Here is a 26114-nt window from a genome sequence, read left to right on the forward strand (position 1 = left end):
TGCTGTATTAAAATTGGTTCAAAATTATCAAGAAAATTTAAGACTTCAAACGGACTACTTTAAGGATGCTGTTTGTCACCTACTTTGTTTAAGCTATATCTAGAAGTAGTTCTAAGACCGTGGTCACAGAAGTGTAGTTCAGTGGGTATTCCCCTGGGTCAAAATAAGTACCTTTACAGTCTACTGTTTGCAGATGACCAAGTTGTGGTAGCACAGGATGATGATGATGCAAATTACATGGGCAGAAAGTTACTAGAGGAATATAAAACATGGGGACTGACAGTAAATTTTCATAAGACAGAATGCATGAATCGAAGTGAGGATGGAATACAGGTGAAAACTGTACAGAAATTTAAATACTTGGGTGCAGTTATTCAGGCTGACAGATCATCTGCGCAGGAAATTGAGAAAAGACTGGGTGAAGGTAGAAAGGTCACTGGAATGCTCAATTCTGTGCTATGGAATAAAAATATTATTAACAAAGTTAAACATCAAATATATAATGCAATATTACAAAGTGCTTTATTATGTGGATGTGAGATGTGTACCTTAAATGAAAGACAAAAAAATAAACTATTGGCTTTTGAGATGGATTTCTGGCAAAGATTGGATTGATTTGATTTGGTAGCTGTTGGCGCATCGGCTTCTGTGGCCATATTGCACCTCCCAAGGTTTTTGCAGTACTTTGATCCAAGCCCGAGGCGGGAATCGAACCCGCGACCTTTGGGTTGCCGGGCAGGTACTTTACCCACTCGGCTAGCCCGGTCGGCATAGGCAAAGATTGGCAAGAAAGTCTAGGACTGAAAAAGTTAGAAACAGCATGATAAGGAATACAATGAACATCCAAAAAACCATCATTGATAAAATAGAGGAGAAAAGATTGGAGTGGTTTGGCCATGTGAAGAGAATGGAGGATGACAGATTGCCTAGAGGAGTCAAGGAGAAGGGAAAAGAGAGGAAGACCAAGATGGACATGAATACAGGGTGTGAGAGCAGCTATGAATAGAAGACAACTGGCGGACAGAGATTGGGAAGATAGAAGAAAATAGAAAAAAAAAATAAAGGAATGACTTTTACATGTTAGGTTGAGGAGAACCATTGTAATAACGGAATAAATCCTAAAAAGAAGACTTTTTTTTTTTTTTTTTTTTGGTTCCATTTTTTTTATAGGTTTGATCACTGTATCTGATTTAGATATAATCAGATATAGTGAGTTTCCCATTTGTCAACTGCATGTGTTTGCTCAGATCTGTATGCCACAGGCACAGAACTGAATCTTGTTTGTTCAATTTATATTTTGTTTGTCAAAGAATGAAATAGAAGCAGTTTGAGTTTTGCAAACTATCTTTGTTTTAAATATTATAATTTATTATAGTAATTAATTTATAAAAAAAAAGCAGTTAATAGATGACAAATTATGTGTTTACTAAATCTTTCTGACAATAATTTAGAACTATTAGAACTCATCAGGGTTGTTAATGACAATAATGACAATATGCTGCTGCAGCAGGATCTAGAAATGTTGAGCAGATGGACTCAGAGGTGGCAACTGAAGTTTAACATTCACAAAAGTAAAGTACTGCATATGGGAAGTAGTAACCCCAGAGTAACGTATCAACTGTGTGGTACTACACTGACAGTGGTAGAGAGTGAAAAGGACCCTGGGGGTAATTGTGCAGGTAGATATGAAGTTTTCTGAGCAGTGCAGACAGTCTGAAAGAGTAGCTCATGGTGTCTTGTCAATGATATACAGAAATTTTTCTAGAAGGTATAAGGAGGTGATTATCCCCTTGTATAAGGCAATGGTCAGGCCACACCTTGAGTACTGTATACAGGTCTGCAGGCCTCATTTTAAGAAGGATGTAGAGCTGCTGGAACAAGTACGGAGAAGGGTAACAAGATTAGTGAATGGAATAAAGGGTTGCTCTTACCAAATAAGGCTTAAGTTATGTAAATTGCAGCATCTGGAGACTAGGCACTTGCAAGGTGATCTGATTGAGGTGCATAAAGCCTTGAACAGTTTGAGCATGCTCAATGCTGATGGGATTCTTTCTCTTGCTCAGAATAATCGCCTGAGTGGGCATAAATTCAAATTGAGGAAAGACAGTTATATGCAGAAGTTTGCCTTTAGCCAGCGGGTGGTTGGTTGATTGCTGGAACAAACTTCCATCTGTCATTGTAGAAGATGATAGTTTGAATAGATTCAAGGCAGAGCTAGACAAACATTTGGAGCGAGTGGATGGGTGAAATGAGAAGGGTTGTTTTTTTTTTTTTTTTTGTTTTTTGGCTGATGCTTGCTTTCTTGCGTCATGTGCCTTTACTAATGCTAATACTAACTGAGTGAAGAGGACCACGCATCCAAGGAAAATAAGTATGAAATGGAGGTACTTGAAATTTGAAGATAAAATTGCAATTAAACATTAAAAATAGATAATTGGTCCTTGAGGTTTTCAGAGATATTCTCTCAGATATGAGACAAGCTGCACTTGCTGCCTGGGAGTCTAAAACACTGGTGTAACTGATATTTGGGTGACATTAAAGTCAAGTGGACCCAATTTCGGCGAAGACCGGACGGTCTCTGACAGCCAAATACTCTCCTTGCACCTTCACAATTGTGGGACTGTTAGTAATCCTGGGTATAACCTCCATGCACAGGCACACTGTGGGTGACCACCCAGGTGTGAACCAGTGTAAGCAGGGCTCGAAGTGTGGTGCCCACAATGCATGGAGGAATGCCGCCCCTCCATGTTACTAGGCAATACTAGGTGGTAGATGACTCTCATCAGCTGGGGCAATACCACCACTTTACTTATTGGAGGCTTGAAGTGGTGAAACGCATGTTTAGTCTCCAGAGCTAAGTTCCGGTCAACCCTTCCCTATCTCTTCCATCATGCAGTATTATTGATGACTTTTGAGGTTATGATGAAAGTCGTGGCGAGATCCAATATTCCTTACATTTCGAGGGTATAGCTCTAAAAGAAGTTCACAGGCCGGCCACTAGTTAGTACACTGGACCGAACCTGTTGGTAACTCTTTAGGAGGCTTCCGGATCAAATGGTGTATAATCTTGCTACCTCTACTCTGCCATATAGTGACTGGAAGAGTCCGAATAGTGTGTATGCGGGGCGGCATTGTCGAGGCCACACAATGTCAAGGATCTGGGTATATTCTTACCATGTGTATGCCATATGCAAAAATTTCATTACTTCATACAGCATGTCCCCCACACTTTTTCTTATTGTTGAATACACCATGGATTGTCAAAATAATAGAGTAAGCTTATCTGCAAAAAGACCTAAACCTCCCAAACACTTCCTAGTTCATTTCACAAATATACGTGTTCTCAATTCTAATCTCAATGATGTCCATTTCCACTTGCAGTCTGCCAAACCCCATGTACTTTTTTCTGACAGAATCTCATTTATCCGTTGATTCAACTACTGCTCATCTCAGTTGTTCAAATTATTCGCTGTAGTTACAAGAAATCGCCTCAAAGGTGGTACTTGTGCATATGTCCGTTCTGATATTCCCTGTCAGAGAATTGGTAATTTGGAATCTCCTCGTTTCGATCTTCTCTGGCTTAAAATCTCTCTACCTCATTCTGTCAAATTCATTGTCTCTACTGTTCTCCTAACTCCACTAATCACTTGGAGCTCTTTGACTTCCTCTCTTTGCAACTTGACTTTCTCCAGTCCAACTTTCCTAACAGTGAGGTAGATTTTCCTTGGTGATTTTAATGTTCAGAACACAAGCTGGTTCCCACTTTCTAGCCACACCGATCCGGTTGGTTGAGATGTTGAGGCTTTTGCAATTACTAACGACCTTGCACAGATTATTCATTTACCTATAAGAATACTGGACAATCCTAACCATACAGAAGGTGCCTCCGTAGCCATGTGGGAAGGAGCAGCATTGCGTAGCACACGCTTCTTGATTAGACCGGGGTTCAAGCTCGTCACCACCGAATACGGAGGATGCGGAAAGGTCAGAGAATGACCACCGCATATCGCGGAGCAATATGGCCCTAGTTGCTAATGCTCCTAAAAACCAACAACAACAACTATACAGCCAACATACTTGATCTTTTTCTCACAAACAAACCTAATTACATGGTCAAAGTGAGTGGTCCTTTAGGCACCTCAGATCACAACTTGGTGATCGTCTCTTCTCCAATGGAGCCTTTATCTCATGGCTCTTCCCAACCTGGTGTTGTTTGGCATTACAAGAATGCAAAATGGGATGACCTGCGAGATTTCTTTTCTTCTTTTCCTTTGTGAGATCACTGTTTCAAAACTTCCGATGTCAACGTTTGCTTAGATCGTATCAGTGAAATTATTCTTGTAGGAATGGAATCCTTTATTCCACCCTCCACTTTAAAATCTCATCCTTTATCTAAATCTTGGATTTTCAATAAATGTGCAGAGGCTGTTCAAGAAAAGAATGTTGCATATTGTAATTCGCTTGTTTCCAATTCTTCAGTTTCATTTTCTGCCTACACCAAAGCTTGCAACTGTTGTAAAGCAGTTATTAATCAGTCTAAACTAGATTTTTAACAGGCTTAAAATAGAAAACTTGCTTCTTGCCCTAATGGTAACAGAGCATTCTGGTCTCTTGCCAAAGCTATTGGCCCCAACATTAGCCTATCTCTGCTCCCACCTTTGTCAAAACCAGATGGTTCTATTGTTACTTCAGCAAAGGATAAAGCTGACCTGGTAGCATCCCATTTTCCTTCCAACTCATGTATTAATGATCTTGGTAAAACACCTCCCACCATTCAATGTCTCCTGTGGTCTTCCGTCAAAAGGATGTCAGAAGGATTTTGACAAATCTTGATGCTAAGAAAGCTCCAGGTCCTGATGGTATTTCTCCACTTGTTCTCAAAACCTGTGCTCCTGAACTTATTCCTGTTCTTTACCACCTTTTTTCACTTGCTTATTCCAAAGTGTTTTTCCTTCTGCTTGGAAATTTGCTTATAACCAGCAGTTCCTAAAAAGAGTGACAAATCCCTCCCATCCAATTATCATCTCATTGCAATTACTTCTACTCTTTCTAAAGTAATGGAGAAATCAATTAACTGCTAACTCTTAAATTACTTAGAAAGTAACCTTCCGCCTGATCAATATTCGCCAGTATGGATTCTGTCAGTGTCGATCCACCGGTGATATTCTGGCCTATGTTACCAATTTAATGACAAATTCAACGGAAAAGTTCGGTGAAACACAAGCAATTTCTCTTGATATTTCAAAGGCTTTCGATCGTGTTTGGCTTAAAGTTCTTCTAAACAAGCTTCCATCTTATGGTTTGCAACTGTTTTTTGTAATTGGTTATCCAGTTTTCTCTCTGATCGCTCACTGAGGGTGATGGTAGATGGCTGTCTGTCTTCTAACTTCTCCATTAATTCTGGTGTCCCCAAAGGTTCAGTTCTTTCCTCCACTCTTTTCCTCTTGTATATTAATGACCTTCCTTTGACTGGAAATCCTATCCATAGTTTTGCCGATGATAGCATATTGCATTCCACTTTCCAGTTTGAGAAACCTTGCCCTGCTCAATCAGCTTTAACTTCTTGAATATCCACTACCAGTTCCTTAAATGCCGACTCCAGGTAATTCTCCAGTGGGGCAAAGACAACTTATTTGATTTCAATCCTTCTAAAGCTCAGTCTTATCTGATACCTGTGCTTATCTTTGGCGACACTCAGATTTCTAGGCAAGTTGACATATTTCTTTTGGGGATTACCCTGACTTCTAATCTCTCTTGGCATAAGCACATTACAAATATTGTTTCCTCTGCATCTAAAAAATTTGGTTTTCTCTTTCGCTCTCGGCATTACTTTACTTCCAAACAGTTGTTCACTCTGTACAAATCGCAAATCCGCCCTACCATGGAATGTTGCTCCCACATCTGTGTCAGTGCCCCCAAAACTTCTCTGAGGCTTCTAGATTCCATTCAGATGAGGGCAGTTAGGTTAATTAATGACTCATCTTTAACAGTCTCTTCACTCGCTGTCTCATAGCCGTACTGTTTCTGCTGCATGCCTTTTCTACAGATACTTCCATGGGCACTGTTCTTCTGAATTGGCTTCTATAATTCCCTCTCCCCCTTTCAAAACAGTCCGAACATGTGCCACCACCAGCCATTTTTCTGGAACAACCTTCCTTCGTACGTATTTCCTGAAAATTACAGTCTTCAGAAGTTCAAATCTAATGTCAACACATATCTTCTTCGGTCTTCTCAACCTCCAACTGAAGCACGGTACTATGTATTATAGGTTCTAATACTTCTCGTGTTTAGGGTTTTCATAAAAAAAAAATAAATAAATAAATAAACCCAATTATGGAGTGCTCTGTTCTTGAAATCCCACTAAACAGTGATCTCTGTCAATTCTCTGCAAGCTCCAAACATGAGGAAACTCCCCTTCATGATGTCGCTCCATTTGGTAATTTGGTAGGCACACTGGAATGAATATGCCTCTTATGTCCAGTTAGATGACAAAATAATCCAATCCCAGCCCATAGACAATGTCACAGAACATATAACTGAGCAAATATTACAAGCTGCTACCACTGCAATGCCAAAATCTTTACTGGGAAAATGTAAACACAATAATCATTGGTGTAATCAAGATTGTATACATGCCAAACATGAGAAAAATAGAGCCTGGATATTTTGAAAATTCCCCACAACTAGTAACCTAATTAACTTCAAAAGACAGAAAGCCAAGTTCTGCCAAATAAGATGAAAAGCAAAGAAAGATGCCTGGGTTAATTTTTCCTCAAGTATAATCAAGTACACGGACAGCAGAATCACTGCAGAAAAATACAGACGCTTAATGGCAAATATGTTCAGTCCCTAACTACAATACTGAATTGGGAAGGGAAGGAGTTGTCATCACCAGGAGAAATAACAAATGCCTTAGCGGAAACATTTGCCCATGTATCAACAACATCCACCTATAACCCAACCTTTCAGTGAATTAAAGAATCTGCAGAACAGCATAAGATTAATTTTCTTACAATAATTTCACATACATACAACCAGCCACTCATATTAACAGAACTTTTAGGGGCACTCAATAAAACATCCAGTAGTGCTGCTGGTCCAGATGGCATCCACTACATAATGTTAAAACAGCTTAGCAGCAGTGCAAAAAGAACATTGTTAAACTACTACAACCGAATATTCTTAGAAAATGCTTACCCCAACCTCTTCGCGTCACTCAATAGTTATAGCCTTCCCGAAGCCCAGAAAAGGGCCCCGAGTGCCAAGCGAGTGATCATAGCGATATTTCCAAAGTGATTTGAAAGCGTCTTTTCTCTAAGCGACAGATTGTAGAGATTGTTAAAACCCTCTTTATTTATAAAATTATTTAATTTGGCTTTTTCTAAATAAAGAACTTAGCTTCTATCAAGGAAGGAAAGACACCTTTCTTTTATAATTATATATATATAACCAACTTCTCTAACACACTAACCACTAATCCCTTATCGCTTGGTCACTGGTGGCACCACTCCTGCCTCCACGTGGCGGGGCTGGTAGTCTGAGTATTAATCTAATACTCAGGGCGAAAAGGAGCAAATATGGATCCATTAATATCACCAACTGTAGAGCCTACGTGCTCGCATGAACTTGAGTCATCTCAAGCAAAAAGAATCAAAAAAGATGATTCTTCACATGACCTACCTGCTTTTCTAATTGTACACTCGTTATCAACGAAACCTCTTAGTAGCTTATCGCCATTTCTTGTGCAGAAAAGCATAGAGGCTGTAGCAGGTACTCCCAAAATTGTCAAACGCCTTCGCTCAGGAGATCTTCTTATAGAGACTTCCAATCCTAGTCATTCTAGACAACTCCTGAAGCAAACGACCTTCGGAGGCCTCCCATTTCGGTAACCCCTCACAGAACTTTAAACACCTAAAAGGGAGTCATCTCGGAATGGGACCTCCTTAATGTTTCTGAGGAAGAAATTGCCGAAGAACTTAAAGCACAACATGTTGTTGGAGCTAAGAGAATTATGACCAAACAAGATGGTGTCCTTACACCCACAAGAAATGTTATACTTACCTTCAGCAGTCCGAATCTCCCAGAATCAGTAAAAGCTGGCTACCTTTCCTGTAAGATCCGACCCTATATACCAAATCCACTTAGATGCTTTAAATGCCAGAAGTATGGCCATTCTCAAACAGCATGCCAAGGTAAAGCAATCTGTCCCCTGTGTGGCTCATCAGACCATTCCCAAACTGAATGTACAGCTGCAACGCCAAAGTGTCCCAATTGCCAGGGTACTCACCCCGCATATTCTAGAACTTGCGAATTATGGAAAATGGGAAAGAAAATAATGAAGTACAAGGTAGAGGAAAATGTATCTTACCAAGAGGCACGTAAACAGATATTAAACGTGATGCCTGCCAAAACATATTCCAATGCAGTCAAAAACACTAAAGAATTTTCTACTCAGACGTATATTACTATTCCTCCTAAATTATCTCTTATTCAATGGGCTAGATCCATCCTTGCGGATGGTGAGACACTAACAGCAACAAAGACAAAGAGTCTATCAAATTCTACTAATACAAAGCGATCCAAGCCACAACAAGACGTTCCAAACGCAGGCACATTATCAAAGGAGAAAGATGTTCATCGTACACAAAATAAACCAACTGAACGAACCATGGAAATCGATGAGAAATTAGACAATGATGATGCTGTTCTCATGCTTCATGCTGATGATGAGATGGATATTACTCGCCCAGTCTTTTCAAAACGAGAGAAATATAAACAGGATCGAGGGAAAAACAAACGATCAGACCAATCCATCTAACCTAAACCCAAGTAATGCAGAAAATTATTCAATGGAATTGTAGAGGACTAAGAAGCAATCTTGATGAATTAAAATACCTAATGCACCAGCATGATCCTGCATGTATTTGTCTACAGGAAACTTATTTATCATCAAATTATAGCCCACACTTCTCACGGTATACACTATATAGACGTGACAGATGTTCTGATTCTCCTGCAAGAGGAGGAGTAGCAATATTAGTTCGTAGTAATGTACCATTGAAACCCGTTCAGCTTTCCACTAATCTAGAAGCAGTAGCCGTTCGTATCGCTCTTGGAATTAATCTCACTCTTATCTCCATTTATATTCCACCAAACGCTTCATGTTCCATTGCAGAACTTGACAATTTACTTAATCAACTGCCCCAACCTGTATGCTTTCTAGGTGATCTAAATGCTCATCATCCTTTGTGGGGTTCCCCGAACATAGATCGTAGAGGGAGGATGATCGAAACTGTACTTGATAACCATCACTTAACACTACTGAATAACGGTGTGCATACTTATATCCACTTGCCTACAGGTTCTAGCTCTGCTCTGGATCTTTCCATATGTTCCTCGTCCATTTATCCTAGCTTTGATTGGACAGTATTAACTGACCTTCAAAACAGCGATCACTTTCCTATAATTTGCAAAATACAGACGGATACAAACTATACATCTGACCAAAAAATTACATGGAATTTTCACCGAGCTAACGGAAAAATTTTCGAAAACAGTGCAATTTGATAACCATTTGATTCTTACTGCATCTATTAATGATGCCACTAGACATATAGTAGAACAACTACTTGGAGCTGCTACCAGCGCAATACCGAAAGTTAACCTTACGAAACAAAGGTATAATAATTGGTGGACAAGGGACTGCTATCTTGCCAAAAGGAAACAAAACAAAGCTTGGAACACTTTTCGCCGAAATGCTACAATGGAGAACCTTATAAGCTATAAACGGCTGAAAGCTGAAGCACGCCGAATTCGTAGAAAAGCTAAACAGGATGCGTGGATTCGATTCAGTTCTACCATCTGCAGAAACACTGACCCCAGAATAATTTGGAGAAAGATCCGTATCCTCAGTGGAAAGTGTCAACAAACCAAAGCCCCAATCCTGACCTGGAAAGGAATATATATTTCTTCTCCAACTGATATTGCAGAGGCTTTAGCGGAAACATTTGCAGTCACTTCATCATCTCACTCTTATGAAGACTCATTTAGACGCAAAAAAACGTCCATGGAAAAATATAAAATTAACTTTGTTACAAAACAACCTCATTCTTATAACCTTCCGTTCACTATAAATGAACTTAACGAAGCTCTCCAGAATTCTAGAAATAGTTCTGCTGGACCAGATGGCATTTTCTATATAATGCTTTGCCACCTCAACTCAAACTCAAAATCCATACTACTGAAATATTACAATAGAATCTTTGAGGAGAATGTTTACCCTGAGACATGGCATCAGTCAGTTGTGGTAGCCATAGCGAAACCCGGTAAAGATGCTTCCTCCCCCAATAGTTATCGTCCAATATCTTTGACCAGCTGTTTAGGAAAGATAATAGAAAAGATGGTTCACAAGAGACTTGTCTGGATTGTTGAAGATCAAGATGCTATATCATGCAATCAATTTGGTTTCCGCCGTAACAGGAGTACAACTGATGTGCACATCAAGGTTGAAGCTCACATTCGAAATGCTTTTCTTAAAAAACAGCACATGGTAATGATAACTTTCGATATTACCAAAGCATTCGATACAACCTGGAGATATGGAATCCTCCAAGACTTATACAAACTTGGACTGAGAGGTAACCTGCCTAGATTCATACAGAATTTTCTTCACCTCAGGACCTTTCAAGTAAGATTCCAGAATGAGCTATCCAAAATTCACACACAAGAAGAAGGAGTACCTCAGGGATCTATTTTAAGTGCCACACTCTTTGCTTTACATACCAGTAGCATTACAAGAGACATCCCAGCCACAGTAGAAGTTTATATGTATGCAGACGATCTTGCTATTTCCTGTCAATCATCCAACATGGCTACCATTGAAAGACAACTACAGATAGCAATAAACAAAATTGAAACTTGGACAGAAAGCAACGGCTATCAATTAACCGAGGGGAAAACAGCAGCAATACACTTCTGTAAATTACGATCGCTTCATCAGGAACCTGTATTAAAACTGAAAGGCAGAGAAATACCGATGACAGACTCCATAAGATTATTGGGTCTGAATTTAGACACCAAATTAAATTTTCGTAAACATGTGACCTATCTACGAACTACGTGCCTCCAGAAACTAAACATCCTTCGTGCAGTATCCTCAACATCTTGGGGTGCTGACAGACAGTCATTGCTGAATTTGTATCGTGCTCTAATCTGGTCACGATGAGACTATGGAGCTATAGTATATGCATCAGCTAAAAAAAGCATCTTACGCTCTGTGAACACCATTCAACACAGTGCCCTTCGATCAGCATTAGGCGCTTACAGAACCTCGCCTGTAAAAAGCTTGTATATAGAAGCACATGACCCTCCGCTTTATCTTAGAAGACAACGCCTACTCTGCCAATACGCTGCCAAAATAAGAAGCTTTCCAACTCACCCTTGTTGGGTATACCTTAACCAACCTTTATGGCCAACACTTTATGAATCTAAGCCTAATGAACCCAGACCTGCTGGGATTCGTCTTCAAGAAATAATAAAAAAGTGGAAACTCGATCTCAATAAAATTGCGGAAAATGAAAATATGCCTTTACCCCCATGAAATAGACATCATATAAACATTGATCTTTATTTCGCTCAGTGGCCAAAAAATACCATTCCACCATGTAATATACTACAGTTGTATGCCAACTATACTTCGCAACACACTGGGAAACTCATAATCTATACGGATGGATCTAAGAGCCAATCACATGTAGGTGCAGCAGCCGTGCTCCCATCGCATATAATTTCAAAATCCCTTCCAGTTGAGTGCAGCATTCTATCTGCAGAACTATATGCTATACAGCTTGCATTAAGTGAAATATGTCAACAGTCATCCCTCTCTGTCTTAATATACTCGGATTCACTCAGTGCTATTTCAGCCATACAGGGTAAACGACATTCTCGTCATCCTTTCCTACAAGAAATTGGCTTTCTAATCAACATCTGTCAAAAGAAACAATCTGATATAACTCTTTGCTGGATCCCAGGACACTGCGGAATAGAAGGCAATGAAAAAGCAGACATTGCAGCTAAGTCAGCATCAGAACTGCCAAATAAAACAATGATAGTTCCACACACTGATTTTAGTCCAATCGTTATTAGAGAAAGTGAAAATGAATGGGCTGAAATATGGAAAAATGAAATCAACAATAAACTGCAGGAAATAAAACCTAATCCAGAAATATGGAATTCCAGCATCAGAGAGAGTCGCAGAGAAGAAGTAATACTTGCCAGACTGAGAATTGGCCATACTCATCTTACTCATTTTCATCTATTGGCAAACAAAAATCCCCCACTCTGTGTCCAATGCCAAGTTCAGCTTTCCGTAAAACACATTCTTTTGATATGCCCTCGATTCAGAAATTCCAGATTGCTTTGTTTTCAGAGTTCATGCAATAACCAGAATCCAGTTACCCTTCAACAGATGTTAGACAATTCTGCGAATATAGAGGAATTGCTTAATTTTATTCGGCAAATCAGATTCGACAAACAAATCTAAAAAAAAAAAAAAACAATGACTTACATCAAAACTTGGAAAAGACACATCTTGGCCATTGATGCCCTTGTGTCATTAAACCCTTAATCAACAACAGCCCAGAAAGGATTGTACCTTTCCACGTAACTACAAACCGATTTCACTAGATGTTTAGGCAAAGCCCTGGAAAAAATGGTTCTCAGTCAGCTAACGTGGTTCCTAGAAACTAAAAACTTGCTAAATAATAATCAGTATGGGTTTCAAAAGAACCGTTCCACATTAGATGTAATGATAAAAGCAGAAGCAAATATCCGTAATGCCGTCATAAGGGGACAACATCTAGTCATGATTAATCTCGATATTGAGAAAGCCTTCAATACCACCTGGCAATATGGTGTACTTCAAGATCTTCATTCTTTCAGCTTGAGAGGTATCTACTGCAATTTATACAAAACTTCCTATGCCACAGAATGTTTCAGGTCAGATACGTGAATAATTTATCCAAAACATTTGAACAAGAGGAGGAGGTCATACCGCAGTGTTCCATTCTCAGTGCAACATTATTTGCAATTAGAATTACAAACATAACACGGGATGTACCTAATACAGTAGAACAGTACATGTTTGTTGACGACCTCATTATCTTTTGTCAATCCCAAACTATGAACATCATAGAAAGACAGTTTCAGATCTCCATTGCTAAAACAGAATCATGGGTATTACGAAATGGTTACTCCCTAGCAGAAAAGAAATCCACTACAATTCATTTTTGTAAAAAATGAAAACTACACCCAGATCCAAAAGTATTTTTAAAAAACAGCCTGATACCTGTCACCAACGATTTTCGTCTTTTGGGGTTTTATTTCAATAACAAACTAAATTTTACTTCCCATATAGCTTACCTTCGAACTACTTGTCTTAAAAAAACTAAACATCCTAAGAGCTTTCTCTGCCATGTCATGGGTGCTGACAGAAGCTCCCTCTTACACCTCTACGGAACCTTAATCCGGTCATGTTTGGATTATGGTGCACCCGTCTATGACTCCGTAAGGAAAAGCTCTCTATTACGTCTGAACACTATACAGCATAATGCTCTCAGGATAGCTTTGGGAGCCTTCAGAACATCTCCGGTCCACAGCCTGTATATTGAGGCAAATGAACCCCCTCTGCAACTTAGGAAGAAAACTCTATTGCGTAATTATGTATCAGAAATTAAAAGCATACCATCCCACTCCAGCTGGCAATACCTGTTTGATCCTCAATATGCCAAATTATATCAGAGTAAACCTAATGAAAACTGCCACGCAGGGTTTCGACTGCAAGAACTCATAATCAGTTTGGATGTTAAATTTCAGAACATATTCCAAGACCTCGATAATCCTGAACATTCCTGGACTGAATGCGCACCTCTCTCTAGGACAATTTCTTTTTAAGATAGGGAAAATCCTCTCTGGAAAAAAATCGGGCTCAAGGGGTAGAATTTTTTTCAGAATGGTCTGTGCTTGTTGACAGGAGAGACTGCTTCTACAGGGATGGGATACACTTAAATAGAAACGGTGCAAGAACATTTGCTGATGCTATCGAGGCAGTGTTAGGTGGGTCAGAAAACTGCTAGCTTGTGGGGATACACAGACTAAAATGTTAACAGCAGCATCAAGCAGATACAAAAGTGATTCTTGCACTGCTTCTATTAGAATGAGCAGCAGCAGCAGCCTGGAAAGCAAGGTAATGGAGATTTCCAGGACTGCTGGGAGTCATAGTGGAACAATTAAATACATGGGCTGTGTTAGGGTAACTAAGGGTAACTAAGAGTAGGAACAGGTGCATGTATACTTGCATGTACACCAATGCAAGGAGTATAGTTAATAAATTTCATGAGCTTGAAATGCTAGACAAGACATCAAAGGCAGATATTTTTGGGATATCAGAGACATGGTGTCATACAGATATAAGCAGTGCAGAATTGGAATTTGGGGAGTACAATGTGTACAGGAAGGATAGACAAGACAAGAAGGGAAGAGGGGTTATGCTGTTAGTTAAGAAACACATAAAATCTAAGGAAGTGCATCCAATTGATGTCATGGGACAATGCAGTGTTGAGTCTGTTTGGTGTGAAATAAGCACTGGGAAAGGAAAAATGAGAGTAGGTGTGTGTGTGTGTTATAGGCCTAATGAATCTGATGAGTATAATGAGCAATTGTGCAGAGAAATAGAGTGGGCCAGTAAATCAGAATGTCTTATAATGGGGGATTTTAACTTTCCAGATATTGACTGAAACTTGTGAGTTGGTCACTCGCACACTAGCAAGACTTTTGAGGATTTATTGGATGACTGTTTTCTACAACAACATGTTCGAGAGGCAACCAGAGGGAGTAATACTCTTGATCTGATTATTAGCAGTTATTATCCATGCATTAAGAATTTGCAAATAAAGGAACCACTGGGTAACAGTGATCACAATGTACTGATGTGGGAGTTATTTAAAGATGTAACTACCATCAAGGCTAAAGGGAAGGGCTTTTGCTTTCGTAAAGCTGACTACAGAGGTCTCAGACAGTTTTTAAATTCTGTACAGTGGGATCAACTGATGATGTTACCAACATTGAATTCTAAATGGGAAGCCTTCAGGGACTTGATTTTGGAGGCTACTAGGCTTTTCATTCCAACTAAGAAATACTGTTCAAGGTTTAGGCCTAATGGATGTCAGATGAATTAATGAGGCTCATGGCATATAAGAAGAATGTATGGGATGCATAAGTATCAGGTGACACAGAAGCTTATGGCAGGTATAAACTAGTCTGTAATCAAGTCACAAAGGAGGTTAGGCAGGTAAAGGCAGATTACAAGAAATCTTTGGCAAAGGATGCAAAGAAAAACAGCAAAGAGTACTTTACTTACGTAAACTCTAGAAGAAACGGAATGAATCAGATTGGACCACTTAACATAGATTGGTTGACTATTGATGTCATACTCAGGTAGCTGATAAACTGAATGAGTATTTTGCATCTACATTCACACATGAGGAGTCATTCAATGAGAGGAGTACCAGACGTTTATCAAACATTAACAGGGAACTAAATGATTTTGTAATAACTGAGAGCAAAATGTAGAGCAGAAATTTTTGAAGTTATACATAAGGAAGAGACCTGGGGTGGACAGGATCTATCCAGTTATATTAAAGGAGGCATCAAAAGAAGTAAGCCAACCCTTAGCTGTAATGGAGATCCCCATGGACTGGAGGTGTGTACCAGATGAGGGGAGTACTAGCAGTTTATCAAACACTAACAGGGAACTAAGTAATTTTGTAATAACTGAGAGCAAAGTGGAGGAGAAATTGTTGAAGTTAAACATAAGGAAGGCACTGGGATGGACGGGATCTATCCAGTTGTATTGAAGGAGGCAGCAAAGGAAGTCCCCATGGACTGGAGGTGTGGAAATGTATCGCCAATTCACAAAGGGGATTCAAAAGGTGACACAAGTAACTATAGATCTGTTAGTTTAACTTGTGATCCGGGGAAAATAATGGAGTCATTGGTTAAAGAAGCATTGCAGGATCATCTAGACAAGACTACAGTAATAGTTAAGACACAGCATGGGTTTGTTAAAGGGAGGTCTTGTCTGATCAATTTGATTGGATACTATGATGTGGTTACAAAGGAACTGAATGCAAAAAATAATTTTGATATCATATACTTGGATTTTAGGAAAGCTTTTGATATTGTTGTACATGGAAGACTGCTGTACCAAATGGACAGTATGGCATTAAGGGCAAGTTACTGCAATGGATAAATTGATGGTTGAGTGGGAGACAGCAGAGAGTGGTAATAAATGGACAGTGCTCTACGTGGACTTACGCCGACCGGGCTAGCCAGGTGGGTAAAGTGCCTGCCTGGCAACCCAACGGTCGCGGGTTTGAATCCCGCCTCGGGCTTGGATCAATGTACTGCAAAAAACTTGGGAGGTGCACTATGGCCACAGAAGCCGATGCGCCAACAACTACCAAAAAAAAAAAAAAAAAAAAAAACATGGACTTATGTTAATAGTGGAGTCCCCCAGGGTTATGTGCTGGGTCCATTGTTGTTTTATGTATTTATCAATGGTATCGATGAAGGTATATCAGGCTTAATGTCTAAGTTTGCAAATGGTACAAAGGTTGGCAGGTTGTAAACGACAGTAAAGACAGTATGCTACTTCAGCTGGATCTAGATAAGTTGGCAAAATGGGCTGAGAAGTGGCAACTGAAGTTTAACATTGACAAATGCAAAGTACTGCATATGGGTAGCAATAACCGAAGAGAAACGAACCAACTGTGTGGTACTATGCTCAGGGAAGTGGAAAGTGAAAAAAAGACCTGGAGGTTATTGTGCAGTCAAATATGAAGTTCGCTGAGCAGGGCAGGTCATGGAGTCATGTCAATGATATATAGGAATTTTTCCAGCAGGGACAGGGAGGTGATTATCCCATTATACAAGGCAATGGTCAGGCCACACCTAGAGTACTGTGTACAGGTCTGGAGGCCTCATTTTAGGAAGGATGTAGAGTTGCTAGAAAGCCGAGTGGGTAAAGTACCTGCCCGGCAACCCAAAGGTCGCGGGTTCGATTCCCGCCTCGGGCTTGGATCAAAGTACTGCAAAAACCTTGGGAGGTGCAATATGGCCACAGAAGCCGATGCGCCAACAACTACCAAATCAAAAAAAAAAAAAAAAAGTTGCTAGAATGAGTACAAAGAAGGGTAACAAGATTCGTGAGGGGAACAAAGGTGTGCTCTTACCAAGAAAGGCTTAAGTTTTGCAAATTGCAGCTCCTGGAGAATAGGCACCTGCGAGGTGATCTGATTGAGGTGTATAAGGCCTTGAATGGATTGAGCAAGCTGAATGCTGATGGTATTCTTCCTCTTGCTTGCTGATACTAAGAACCTGATGGGGCACAGTTTCAAATTGAGGAAAGATAGTTGTAGAATATATGTGCGGAAATTTGCCTTTAGCCAGTGGGTAGTTGATTGCTGGAACGGTCTTCCATCTTTTTTTGTGGAAGCTAATAGTCTAAATAAATTTAAGGTTGAGCTGGACAAGCATTTGGAACAAATGGAGGGATGAAATGGGAGGGGGGGTTTTTGTTTGATACTGCATAAGCTTGCTTTCTTGCATCGTATGCCTCTACTAATGATAATAAAAATACTAGACACACACACACACACACACAAGGAAAATGTAGCACTAAAAGTTCTGGAGAAGGGTTTTTAGATTTCAATAAGAAATAGTAAATTAGCAAAATTTACTTATAATTAGGAAATACTAGATCTGTAAATGATCAACATTTTCTCAGTTTATTTTCTGGAAAAAAAAAATCTTTAATACCAGGCACTTGAGAACACTGCATACTGCTGTTATATCCATACAGTACCTGTACCATGTGAACACCATACCATAGTGAACCATGTCCTCAGATTTATCTTCAATAGAGAATGTTTAGGATGTGCTAAGCTGTTGCATCCAGGCTTGTAAGCAATTGACACAAACTGTAGCTTCTTTGACTGGTCAGTTGCAAGGTGTATGGTAGATGATTTAAAGTATGCTGTCCATCAACTGTATGGCTCTTTGGTTTGACATGAAAAAGCTTGTATTGCCAACCATGGTGCATGGGGTTTTTAATGGATAATGAAGAGGCTTACATTGTACTCTTTTCTGAGAGAATACCTTCTTTAGCTTTTAACTTTTTATCATTCCATACTGACATATCTACCTGATGTATGTACTGCAATTTCAAGATGAATCTGCACTATCTTCTGGGTGTTGCAGTATTATTATTATGGAAATAATATTATTTACTTAAAAAATATTGCAACTATATTTCCATTCCTAGAGCATATACTTAAGGCTGTGTGTGTGTGTGTGTTGGTGTAGATAGTTATGCCCCTTTCCAGTTAGTGACGTACAAGAGCTGTTCCATAAAGAATGATCATAATTTTTCATGAACTGTACTGCTTGCTACTTCTAACTGAGCTGCAGACTTTAAGATCAAACCAAGATGCATCACATTGCACCTGTGCAGGTGCCTCGTGTGAGGTCCGTTGTGACATTGGCAGTCAGTTAAGTATATGCCTGTTGAGTTTCACCTACGTAATGCGAGGAACAGTATGCTGATCTCAAATTTTGTTTCCATTTCAAGAAAACATCAGCTGAACCATATGAAATGTTAAAAGAACCTTATGGTGTATTTATGCTTCCATGTAGCAAAAATTTACGATCATTCTTTATTGAACAGCCCTTGTACATTATTACTAACCATTATATTCCTGTTGCTGTTCTATCCAAAGTTATTAATGAGTTCAAAGATATTTAATTTAAAATGCTCGCCCTGAATACCAATATTGCCTACTATAAAACAACTCTTAATATTTATTTTATTTTTTTAGTGATTCAGCAAGGAAAAGTAAAGGAGTGGAAGAAACTTTTAAGGAACTTAGTTCTCCAGATGAATTACACCAGAAGTGTCAAGATTTATGTATGGAGTTAGTCGATGATCTTAAATCTTCAGGAATTATGGTAAGCTATAAATTTAAATTTACTCTTATACAGTAAAGACACTATTAGCATTAGCATTAGCATTAGTAGAGGCATTTGATGCAAGAAAGCAAGCTTATGCAGCATCAGCCAAAGGAAAAAAAAAAAAAAAAAAAAAACCCACATCCACTTCACCCCTCTGTTCGTTCAAAATACCTGTCCAGCTGAGCCTTAAACTTATTTAGGCTATCAACCTCCATCACAAGGGATGGAAGTCTGTTCCACCAACCAACCACCCGCTGGCTAAAGGCAAATTTCCGCACGTCTATCCTACATCTGTCTTTCCTCAATTTGAATTTATGCCCTCTCAGGTGATTTTTCTGAGCTAGAGGAAGAATCCCATCAGCATTGAGCATGCTTAAACCATTCAAGGCTTTATACACTTCTATCAGATCACCTCGCTGGTGCCTAGTCTCCAGACACTGTAATTTGAAAAACTTAAGCCTTTCTTCTTAAGAGCACCCCTTTGTTCCATTCACTAATCTTGTTGCCCTTCTCTGTACTCGTTCCAGCAGCTCTACATCCTTCTTGAAATGAGGCCTCCAGACCTGTATACAGTACTCTAGGTGTGGCCTGACCATTGCCTTATACAATGGAATAATCACCTCCTTATCCCTGCTGGAAAAATTCCTGTATATCATTGACAATACTCCATGAGCTACTCTTGCAGCCCGTCTGCACTGCTCAGAGAACTTCATATCTGCCTGCACAACCACCCCCAAGTCCCTTTCATTCTCTACCACTGTCAGTGTAGTACCACAGAGTTGATACGTTGCTCTGGGGTTGCTGTTTCCCATGTGTAGTACTTTACATTTGTCAATGTTAAACTTCATTTGCCACCTCTCAACCCATCTGCTCAACCTTTCCAGATCCTGTTGCAGCAGCATAGTGTCAGTAGTGTCCTTGACAACCCTGCCAACCTTTGTATCGTCTGCAAACTTGGACATTAAGCTTGATATACCATCATCAATATCATTTATAAATACAGAAAACAATAATGGACCCAACACTGAGCCCTGAGGGACTCCACTAATAACATTAGTCCACGATGAGCAGTGTCCATTGATTACCACTCTCTGTCTTCTCCCCCTCAACCACCCCTTTATCCATAGCAGCAATTTGCCTCCAATGTCACACTGCTCCAATTTGTGTAGCAGTCTTCCATGTGCAAAAGTATCAAAAGCCTTTCTAAGATCCAAGTATATAATATCAAAGTTATTCCCTGCATCATAGTATCGAATCAAGTTGGTCAGGCAAGACTTCCCCTTAACAAAACCATGCTGTGTCTGAGCTATAACTGAAGTCTTGTCTAAATGATCCTGCAGTGCTTCTTTAACCAGTGCCTCCATTAATTTTCCTGGAACAGAAGTTAAGCTCGTGGACCAATCTGATTCATCCCCTTCCTTCTAGAGTTTACATAAGTAAAGAACTCTTTGCTGTTTTTCTTTGCATCCCTTGCCAATGATTTCTCGTAATCTGCCTTCGCCTGCCTAACCTCCTTTGTAACTTGGTTGCAGATCAACTTGTATCTGTCATAGGCTTCTGTGTCATGTGTTAATTTGTAAGTATCCCATGCATTTTTCTTCTCTGCCATATGCCTCATTAGTTCATCTGACATCCATTTTGGCCTAAACCTTGAACAATATTTCTTAGTTGGTATGTAAAGCCTAGTAGCTTCCAAGATAAGTTCTTGAATGCTTCCCATTTTGAATTTGCTGTTGGTAACATCATCAGTTGGTCCCACTGTATAGAATTTAAATACTGTCTCAGTCCATCGTAGTCGCCTTTACGGATGCAATAACCCTTCCCTTTACCCCTAATGGTAGTTACCTCTTTGAGTAAATCCCACTTCAGCACACTGTGATCACTGCCACCTAGTGGTTCATTTATCTGCAGATTCTTAATGCATGAAGAATCACTGCTGATAATCAAATCAAGAGTATTACTCCCTCTAGTTGCCTCCCGAACATGCTGATGTAGAAAACAATCATCCAATAAATCCACAAAAGCCCTGCTAGTGCGTGAGTAACCAGCCCCCAAATTCCAGTCAATATCTGGGAAATTAAAATCTCCCATTATAAGACTCTCTGATTTACTGGCCCACTCTATTTCCCTGTACAGTTCCTTATTATACTCATCAGAGTCATTAGGCCTATAGCACACTCCTACTCTCAATTTTGATCTCCCAATGCTTATGTCACACCAAACTGACTCAACACTGCACTGTCCAGCGATGTCGACTGGCTTCACTTCCTTGGTTTTTATGTGTTTCTTAACTAATTGCATAACCCATCCCCCCTTCCTATCCTTTCTGTAGACGTTGTACTCCCCAAATTGCAGTTCTGCATCCCTTATATCTGTGTGACACCACGTCTCTGATATCCCAACAATATCTGCCTTTGATGTTTTGAGCAATACCTCAAATTCATCAAATTTATTTACTAAACTCCTAGCATTGGTGTACACACAAGGTATACCTGCACCTGTTTCTATTCTTAGCTACCCTAACACAACCCATGTGTTTACTTGTACCGCAATGGCTCCCAGCAGTCTCTGAAATACCATGCATCTTGTTTTTCAGGCTTCTGCTCATTCTAATAGAAGCAGTGCAAGAATCTCTTTCACCTCTGCTAGTGGCTACTGTCAATCTATTGGTCTTTGTCTCCCCCCAAGCTAGCAGTTTTCCGACCCACCTAACACTGCCTCGATAGCATCAGCAAATATTCTTGCACCCTTTCTATTTAAGTGTATCCCATCCCTGTAGAAGCAATCTCTCCTGTTAACAAGTACAGTCCAGGCTGAAAAAAATTCTACCCCTTGAGCCTTGCACAATCTTTCCAGGGCCGAATTGATCGACAAGGCTCTCGACAAATTGCAGCACCTGGAGAGCAGGCACCAATGAGGAGATCTGATTGAGGTGTATAAGGCCTTGAATGGGTTGAGCAATCTGAATGCTGATGGGATTCTTCCTCTTGCTGAGATTAAGAACCTGAGGGGGCACAGTTTGAAATTGAATAAAGACAGTTTCACACATCCCAAGATGTGTGAAAGTTATTTAGTCCATGTGATAAATATTAACTTGCCTATATTAACACCCCTCCACTAGCAGTTTTCCTGCTGAATAGTTTGAGCTTTCTCAGTGATTCTAGCAAAGACTCTTGTAGTATATTTTTTTCAAAAATAATCCATCTCTTCATAATACATTCCCTCTATCTACTAGGACAGACTACACTGATAAAAATGTCCTCCAAAAGCCTTGCAGAGCTCCTTCAATTAATTGTCTTGAGTTAATTCTGCAGGCTTTTATAGTTCCTCCTATTGTGCCTGGGCAGAATTGCTGACAGATACACATTGTGAGATAACTTGCATTATGTTTTCAGCATGGAGCTATGTTTTTCAATAAATCATCAGTTTGTGTGAGTGCTTAATATTAGTGAACTCCACATGAATAATAATGCTCTCTTTACTATTAAAATCTGGCAGTCTGTTGGAACATCAACAATTGTTGCTCCTGGCTCTAGTCCACCTATCATTATTACAAAAAAATGTTACTTATTTACCCAGCAAGAATCTCTCAAAACTGAATCTCTTGAACTGGAACAGTATGTACTTGATTATTCTGTTCTATGACCTGAATCAGGGTGCAACAACTGGCAGATCAGTAGATACTTGAATCCCTGACAAGTCCCCAGCTTTATTTGTCTCTAGGGAATCCACCTGCTTCTTCAGTGATTTAGTTTTATCTAGTCATGATCCAGGTCTTGAGATCAGTACCTCTCTACACCGGGACAAAGAAAAGAACCATCAGTGAGGTGGATTATCTAATAGATTTACTTTGGAACACATGTTACAAGCTATACAGGGTGTCTCAAAAATATTGGTACAAACGTTTAGGGGAGGTAGGTAACATCTAAAGGAATGTGAATCGCATGGGAACCCATAACCAGAAATGTCACGAGAAAGTAGTAGCAGAGACACAAGAAGCAGAAATGACACAAGACAGTAATTAGTGGCAAACATTTATTTGACATAATATTAACAATGGAGTACAATTCGATGCATTTCATGATGTTACAACAGATGCTCGAAGGTTCCACCATGAGACGCGATACATGCGTGACACTGACACAGCATGGAGTGGCAGACACGGTCGAACACACCTGGAGTTTCTTTGACAGTAGCAGCAGCAGCACAGCAGACAAGTCTTGCCATGAGATCCGTTTCCGTCTCCACACGCGATTCATACACGATAGATTTGAGGGCCCCCCACAGAAAAAAATCAAGGCTCGATAAATCAGGTGAGCGCATGGGGTCCAGGCAACGGGTTCACCACGGCCAATCCATCGACGCCCAAAACACCTGTTCAAATGGTCACGAACACACCTTCCATAATGGGCAGGCACCCCGTCATGTCGAAACCAAATGTTGCATCTCACATTTGCTGGAACATCATCAAGTAACCCTGGTAGAACTTGTTCAAGAAAGATCCAATATTTAGCGGAGTTCATGCGGGATGGTAACAGGTATGGGCCAACTAAGCAGTCACCGACCATACCTACCCACACGTTTATTGCGAAGCGATGTTGTCTGCATGGGGGTGCACACCGTGTGGGTTGTCGTGAGCCCACACATGAGCATTGTGCTGATTGAATAAGCCTTCCCGAGTGAAATAAGCCTCATCCGTGAACAAAACATAGGCTGGAAAATTCAAGTCTCGAACACTTTCTTGGAGAAACCACTGCACAAAAGCCACACGTGCAGGATGATCTTGGGGGAGCAGTAACTGAACCCTTTGAAGATGAAAGGGGGTGTAAGGAATCATCATGCCAAACACGCTGTACACTGCAACGAGACACTCCTAAGGCAGAGGCAAAGGCATGTGTGCTGGTAGTAGGATTATTCTGGACGGAATTCAACACACTTTCTTCCGTGGCGGGAGTTCACGTTGAATGTGGTCTGCCCGCACTACTCCTGTTACCTCAAAATGACCCATAATCACACAAATTTTGATGCACACGTGCAAACAAATGGTGGTCCAGTACATGTCTGTCTGGGAAGCGTTCTCCATAAATTCGTTGCGCGGCTCATCCATTGCCCTCTGCTAATCCATACACTAGGTGCATGTCTGCCAGCTCACAGTTCGTATATCGATGCATGCTCTTCATGCAGCGACTACTGCTTGAATGAGTAAACCAGAAATTTTCCCTCGTGATCTGATGAACAGCGCCGTCTACTGACTTACGGTGACGTTTCTAATTATGGGTTCCTATGCGATTCACATTCCTTTAGATGTTACCTACCTCCCCTTAAACGTTTGTACCAATATTTTTGAGACACCCTGTATAAGTGATGTTACAGGCTATACAATTAATGACTCATATGAAAATTGCCTATGGCTATTTGCATCTGAGGTCTGATATCCTTTAATGAACTACTTGAAGTGGATCTTATAGCAACCATTATAATTTAAAAATGAAACTGACAAAACATTACAGAATTTAAATTACAAAATGTTATAGTAATTAAATAGCTATCAGAACTTTATCTGCTACTGAACTTAAGAATTTTTTGACTTGTAAGGCTTAAATTCTTAAGAACCAAAAATAAGAATATAGCCTGGCAGTATTAGTTTAAGATATAGTTAGAATTATAAATTACAAAATATTATAGAAAATAAATAAAGAAAATTATTAAAATTAATTTGACAAAATTTTTGAATTTAAATTTCAAAGAAATTAAAAAAAAAAAAAATTCTAACACTTTATCCAAACCTTCTACAATCCTTCAGAATACGATTCACTAGAAAGCAGCTGTTCTAGATGCATGCACTCTCTGTACCTGCCAACCTAATTGAGTACAAATTTGCATCAGAATTTAAATTTAAAATATATTAAAGAAAAATTTTTAAAAAAATTACTAATACGTAGTCCAAATCCTTCTACGATCTTTCAGAATACAATTCAAGAACAGCTGTTCTACCTGTATGCACTTTCTAAACTGCCAACTGCCATGCTAATTGAGTTACAAATTGTCATGCAACGAGAGTAGCTTCAAAATATTGTGGGAAGGATATTTTACAAAATGGAAAATAGAGGAATAATTTTTTATTAGAAATTTTAACAAGAAATTCAGTGGAAGTAGCAGCAGAGATATATCTGACTTTTTTAACATATATTATTGTAACAGAGTTACATGAAATAGAGTAGAGATTTTAACCAGTTGAAAAGCAGTTGAAGAATTGTTTACAGAGTTTGAGGCTGTTCTTACACATCATAGGATCTCTTTTTGGGGAATTACATATAACAACATATATGTTAGGCTTTAGTCCAGTTTTCAAATGATAAAGGCTCTGGTAAAGGTGATGTTATGTTTTACTGAATAATAATTGATTTTATTCTGGTGAAGAGTATAAGTAATTAGTATCATTCTTTATAAAGGATAACTTTAAACAGAGTTCTTGGTAAGCAATTAATTATGCTAGTTGATATTGGGTTGAATTTGAAAGTGTCTGCAATTTTGCCCAGACACGATAGGAGGCAGTATATGATGAGAGCCCTGTCGATCAATTCGGCCCTGGAAGGATTGTGCAAAGCTCAAGGGGTGAATTATTTTCAGCCTGGTCTGTACTTGTTAACAGGAGAGACTGCTTCTACAGGGATGGGATACACTTAAATAGAAAGGGTGCAAGAATGTTTGCTGATGCTATCGAGGCAGTGTTAAGTGGGTCGGAAAACTGCTAGATTGGGGGGATACAAGGACTAATAGATTAACAGTAGCCACTGGCAGAGATGAAAGTGATTCTTGCACTGCTTCTATTGGAATGAGCCACAGCCTGGAAAATAAGATACAGGATATTTCAGAGACTGCTGGGAATCATTGAGGTACAAGAAAACACATGGGTTGTGTTAGGGTAGCTAAGAAAAAGAACAGGTGCATGTATACTTGCATGTACACCAATGCTAGGAGTTTAGTAAATAAATTTGATGAATTTGAGGTATTGCTCAAAACATCAAAGGCAGATATTGTGGGGATTT

The 26114-nt window shown here is 39.6% G+C and overlaps 1 protein-coding gene across 1 annotated transcript in view; it reads left to right on the forward strand.

The window, feature by feature from the left end:
- LOC150083282 (DNA polymerase kappa-like) overlaps positions 1 to 26114 on the forward strand; it is a 217657-nt gene that overhangs the window by 151345 nt on the left and 40198 nt on the right. The window contains 1 exon segment of the mRNA XM_090378460.1: positions 18933 to 19062. Coding sequence (XP_090234586.1) covers positions 18933 to 19062 — 130 coding nt within the window.

Source organism: Mastigoproctus giganteus, chromosome 7 (assembly GCF_048544385.1).
Source record: "Mastigoproctus giganteus isolate SK-2022 chromosome 7, ASM4854438v1, whole genome shotgun sequence".
Taxonomy (NCBI): Eukaryota; Metazoa; Arthropoda; class Arachnida; order Uropygi; family Thelyphonidae; genus Mastigoproctus; species Mastigoproctus giganteus.